This window comes from Penaeus japonicus, unplaced genomic scaffold (genome assembly GCF_977035675.1).
Source record: "Penaeus japonicus unplaced genomic scaffold, GWHDUDI00000001_assembly GWHDUDI00000011, whole genome shotgun sequence".
Classification (NCBI taxonomy): Eukaryota; Metazoa; Arthropoda; class Malacostraca; order Decapoda; family Penaeidae; genus Penaeus; species Penaeus japonicus.
This window is the reverse complement of record NW_028234413.1, coordinates 30,140,743-30,145,372: the sequence shown is the minus strand read 5'-3', so window position 1 is coordinate 30,145,372 and position 4,630 is coordinate 30,140,743. Positions and strand designations below refer to the sequence as shown.

The 4,630-nt window shown below is 46.6% G+C and overlaps 2 protein-coding genes across 2 annotated transcripts; both read right to left on the bottom strand.

The window, feature by feature from the left end:
* Window positions 1-485: 485 nt before the first annotated feature.
* LOC122248820 (uncharacterized) lies at window positions 486-4,520 on the bottom strand. The gene is made up of 2 exons (XM_043009143.2): window positions 4,458-4,520; window positions 486-1,873 (listed from the first exon to the last, which is right to left on the bottom strand). The coding sequence occupies exon 2, from the start codon at window positions 1,870-1,872 to the stop codon at window positions 664-666; it is 1,209 nt and encodes a 402-aa protein (XP_042865077.2). The 5' UTR covers window position 1,873; window positions 4,458-4,520; the 3' UTR covers window positions 486-663.
* LOC122248812 (uncharacterized) lies at window positions 2,022-4,549 on the bottom strand. Its single transcript, XM_043009135.2, has 2 exons — window positions 4,458-4,549; window positions 2,022-3,352 (listed from the first exon to the last, which is right to left on the bottom strand). The coding sequence occupies exon 2, from the start codon at window positions 3,349-3,351 to the stop codon at window positions 2,197-2,199; it is 1,155 nt and encodes a 384-aa protein (XP_042865069.2). The 5' UTR covers window position 3,352; window positions 4,458-4,549; the 3' UTR covers window positions 2,022-2,196.
* Window positions 4,550-4,630: the final 81 nt, after the last annotated feature.

Below are 4,630 nucleotides of genomic sequence, written 5' to 3'. Positions count from 1 at the left end.
TGTATGTATATACTACACACACACACACACACACACACATATATATATATATATATGTATATATATATATATATATATATATATATATATATATATATATATATATGTGTGTGTGTGTGTGTGTGTGTGTGTGTGTGTGTGTGTGTGTGTGTGTGTATACACACACACTCAAACACACGTGTGTTTGTGTATCTATACATAAAGGTAGATAGACAGAGGAAGAGAGAGAATGGACACGGCAAACGTGTGAGTTGAGAAGTGATCGTTCCCCCGTAGTCAGCGATTCATTGCTGGTGTTTACAGAAGCTGAAAGTTGTGAGCAAATGCAATGGCTACTTGTCTAAGACCATGGCCCAATGTACAAGGTAATGAGCTGTAAGATTTGTGGTGCTGATTCTTATTTCTTGAAATATATTTTTCCATTGTTTTCCATTATGATTTCGTTCTAAAGGCCTCGAGAGTCCGTAACAGTTCAAAACAGCAGCTGGGTTGAGAAATAATGTTTATTATACATGGTATATTAAATAATGTTTAAAGATATATTCGATTACTTGGCGTACTACTTTTAATAAACATTAACACTTCATAAGCACATTTAGTACTGTGTATTATAGGTCTTTCGACAGACCTATGCATAATGTTCTTCTATGATGAAGGATTTCTTCAGCGTCCGTAGGGGTTGAAGGGACGAGCAGGCTTGGGGTAGTTGTAGCCAGTATTACAGTTGGGTTGGACGGTTTTGGTGGCCGTTACGGTGTTGTACTGCTGGTTGAAAACAGTAGATGTCACGTAGTTTGTATTGTAAACGGTCCTTGTCTGGAACTGGGTCCGTGTCTGGCCAGGGAGTTGCTGGGTCCTCACGGAAGTTTGAGTGACGGTGACATACTGCGTCTGGGCAGGGACATTGACGACCGAAGGGACGACCTGTTGACTAAAGATTGTAGTTGGCACCACCTGGGTAGACACCTGGGTCCTCACCACTTGCTGGGGCACAGTGACGGTCCTGGTGTTGTACTGTGGCACCTGTTGTGTACGTACGACGGTAGATACCTGCTGTTGTACCTGAGTACGTGTCACGTACTGCGTTTGTGTGTTGGTGAGAACCACCTGTGAAAAGATGGTTGTGGTAACAGGAACCACCTGCGTGGATGTGATGACGCGGGTCTGGCCGGGCTGGGTGATGGTCTGGGTGGCATAATTGGTCCTGACGACCTGCGTCGTACGTACGATATCCTGAGCAGGGATTACCACGGTTGAGTACCTGACACTGTATTGAGTACTCTCCACCGTACGTGTCTGGCCTGGTGCCTGCTGTGTCCTGGTGACCGTCTGTGTCTGATAGATAGTGCTGACCACCTGCTGAGGTACCACCTGTGTGGACACGACGTTCCTGGTGATGGTTGTGGGGACCTGTCGAGTACGGGTCTCGTATCTGGTCTGGTACTGAACTTCAGTCCTGACGCTCTGCTGTGTGCGGGTCACATAGTTAACCTGGGGAGGAAGAGTGACAATTTGTGTGCGCACGTTGTCCTGAGTGCGAGTGACGGTGACTGTCTGGTACTGCACCGAAGGGACTTGCTGGGTGCGCACGACCTCGGAGTAGATTGTGGTGTAGACCTGCTGCGTGCGGACGGAAGTCTGGGTGAGGTACTGGACGTCGTTGTTGTAGACGGTGGAGGGGACGACCTGGGTGGAGTACTGCGTCTGTGTTCGGTAGACGGTAGAGGGCTGGCAGGAAGGACCAGGTCGAGGGGGCAAGTAGCCGAAAGATGATTGTAGATTCACGCCACCGCCATACGACTGACGCCTCGGCCGCTCTACGGAGGCTCCCAGTGAGCACCCCACTAACAGTGACAGAAGCAGAACTCTCATTCTGTTAGAGAGAAAAAAATATATATAATATAGATTAATTTTAATGTGTTTAATATATCACACATTAGATACAAGAAAAAGAGCCGATATACTTACACGAACCGTTGGAAATTATCAATACAAACATATTAAAAGACAATAAAACGATATTTGAAATAGTAATCTGTATTTGTATATAAATACATATGTTAAAATGAGAGAAGTTTAGAAATTGTAATCAACTTCGGAATGATGTTTCTTATATCATAAATCATAACTCTGAATAGGCTTGGGCGATTAAGAGATTTTCTCTGGTACTTGTATATAATCTCTCATGCAGACAGCTTATCCTCTATAATTAAAGGGGCGAGCTGGCTCTCGGTAATTATAACCAGTCTGTCCGCATGTGGCTGTGATAGTCTGGGTGGCCGTAACTTGCTGAGGGCGGTTGATTGTCAGATAAACGACCTGCTGCTGTTGCTGGGTCTGTACGACCTGACTGGTGACCACGCGGTCTTGACCGGGTACCTGGACCACAGAGGTCCTGACTTCCTGACGGGTTTGGACCACGGGGGCCGGTGTGACGTACTGGGTCCTGACCACGGTTTGCACCTGTGTGAAGGGCTGAACCCGGGTCTCGTAGCGAGTGGTGTAGATGGTTGTGGGAACCACCTGGGTTCTCACTACCTCCTGGGGTACCACCTGAGTTTGGACTCGAGTCTGAGTAACCACGTTGGTCCTGGTCACCACCTGTTCACGAGTGGCGAAGGCATTCTCGTAACGTGTGTTGACAGATGTGAAAGGAATGACCTGTTGTCTCTGGACAACGCTGGTCCTTACAACGTCCTGTCCGCGGACGACAGATGTCTGTACCACCTGCTGAACACGTGTCGACGTCACATAGCGAGTGTTGGCTGGTTGCTGACTCCTAACAATTGAAGTTTGGACAACAGTCTGTACGCGGGTTCGTACAACATCACGACCTGGGAGCGTAACGACTTGTGTCTGCTGTCGCACCTGAGTCTGGTAGTTGGTGACAGGCTGGTTGACAGTCTGAACCTGTGTACGAGTTACTTCAACAGGGACGACCTGAGTCTGCGTTTGGGTCTGGGTGATATAGCTGACCTGTGGTACGACACGGGTGGATGTAACGTACTGCGTTTGTACAATGGGTGGGCTGGGAACGGTCTGGGTTTGAACCCTGTTGTTAAAGAGGGTTGTTGTTTGCTGAATGACACTGGTCTGGTACTGAACCTGTGTCTGGACACGGGTGCGGAAGAGAGTGGTGGGCACGACCTGCTGTCTAACCAGCGTGGTGGTCCTGTACTGAGTATTGACTTGGTTTACAGTCTGGACGTTGACGGAGGTCTGAACGCGGGTGTCGTAGACGACGGAGGTGAGCGTCTGGCAGGGCGTGTCGGGTCTCGGTGGCAGGTAGCCTCCCTGGGGGTCGGCCGAGGCCAGAGCCAGCAGCAGCAGCGTCGCCGTCAAGCGCCACATCCTGCAAAGAGAAATTCCACAGATTAGAGCAGCGGTGATTGGAACCCCCGCGTCTCGATCACTCATTTGGGAATAAAGTCCAATCACGCGCCCCTCTATCTGTGCAACTTCTCCATGCGGTGTGGGCTGACCCGAGAGGACTTTATCGCCCAGATGAGCCGCGAGACTTAACTGGTATGTCGTATCATCTATATAGCCTAGCATAATATGCTGATATTTTAAACTTGCAGAAACAGGTATTTGAGTTTATCTACCTTCTGCGCTTTATGAACTATGAATAAATCCTGAATCCTAACATAACAGAAATGGCATAATCCCCTAACGCTTTAATGAAATGGAAAGGAAAATACGCGCTATATGCATATCTATCTATCTATCTATCTATATATATATACATATATAAACATATACATATACATATATGATATATATATATATACATACATATATATATATATATATATATATATATATATATATATATATATATATAAAGAAAGAGAAAGAGAAAGAGACAGAGAGAAAGAGGCAAAAGAAGAGAGAGAAGGATAGATAGATAGGTAGATAGATAGATGGAGGGGGTACCTAGAGAGGACGAGATAGATAGATACACAGAGAAAAGAGAGAGGGAGAGGGAAAGGTAGATGGAGAGAGTGAGAGTACTTATGCTAATCCCGTTTTACAGCTAGGCATGTTCCAAAGCGGCTGTAAATCACACATCACCACACAAAGAATATGTCAGCTTGTAAAAGAAAAAAAAGAAGAAAGTTTTAGCATATCTGTAAATCGGCAGTAACGTCACCGAGCCATTTTGCAATCAGTTAATCAATTAGTCTTCATTTCCGGTGAAAAGACGACCGTACGGAAAAGATCCAGCGGAAAAAGATACAATCATCTTAAACACTGATGTTTACGGGTCAAGATTACATAACAATCTTCCGTCGGTCCGCCACTAATGCAAATCACCTTTTGTTCGACCGCTTTCATATATAGACGGAGCCGGACTTTCCCCGAGTGATAAGAATTCCTCTTTTCTCTTTCTCTAAATTCCACACTGAAGTCCGCGCTCGAGGTAGCAGTAGACACACAACGCACACACAACGTACCTTCCGACAGTGAGAAGACACAGAGATGAACCTTTACGCCAGGAGAAGGGAAGCGAGTGTGCCGGATCATCCCCAGACAAAAAGTATTTATACTGTCGCTCCGTCGGGAGAAGGGGGAGCTCGAGAAGGACGTTTAGAGGGGGAGGTGGAGGGTGAAGGGCTGTTGAGGGGAG

Coding starts and splice junctions, on each gene's coding strand:
- LOC122248820 (XM_043009143.2), bottom strand. CDS start 1,872: ATGAGAGTTCTGCTTCTGTCACTGTTAGTGGGGTGCTCACTGGGAGCC.
- LOC122248812 (XM_043009135.2), bottom strand. CDS start 3,351: ATGTGGCGCTTGACGGCGACGCTGCTGCTGCTGGCTCTGGCCTCGGCC.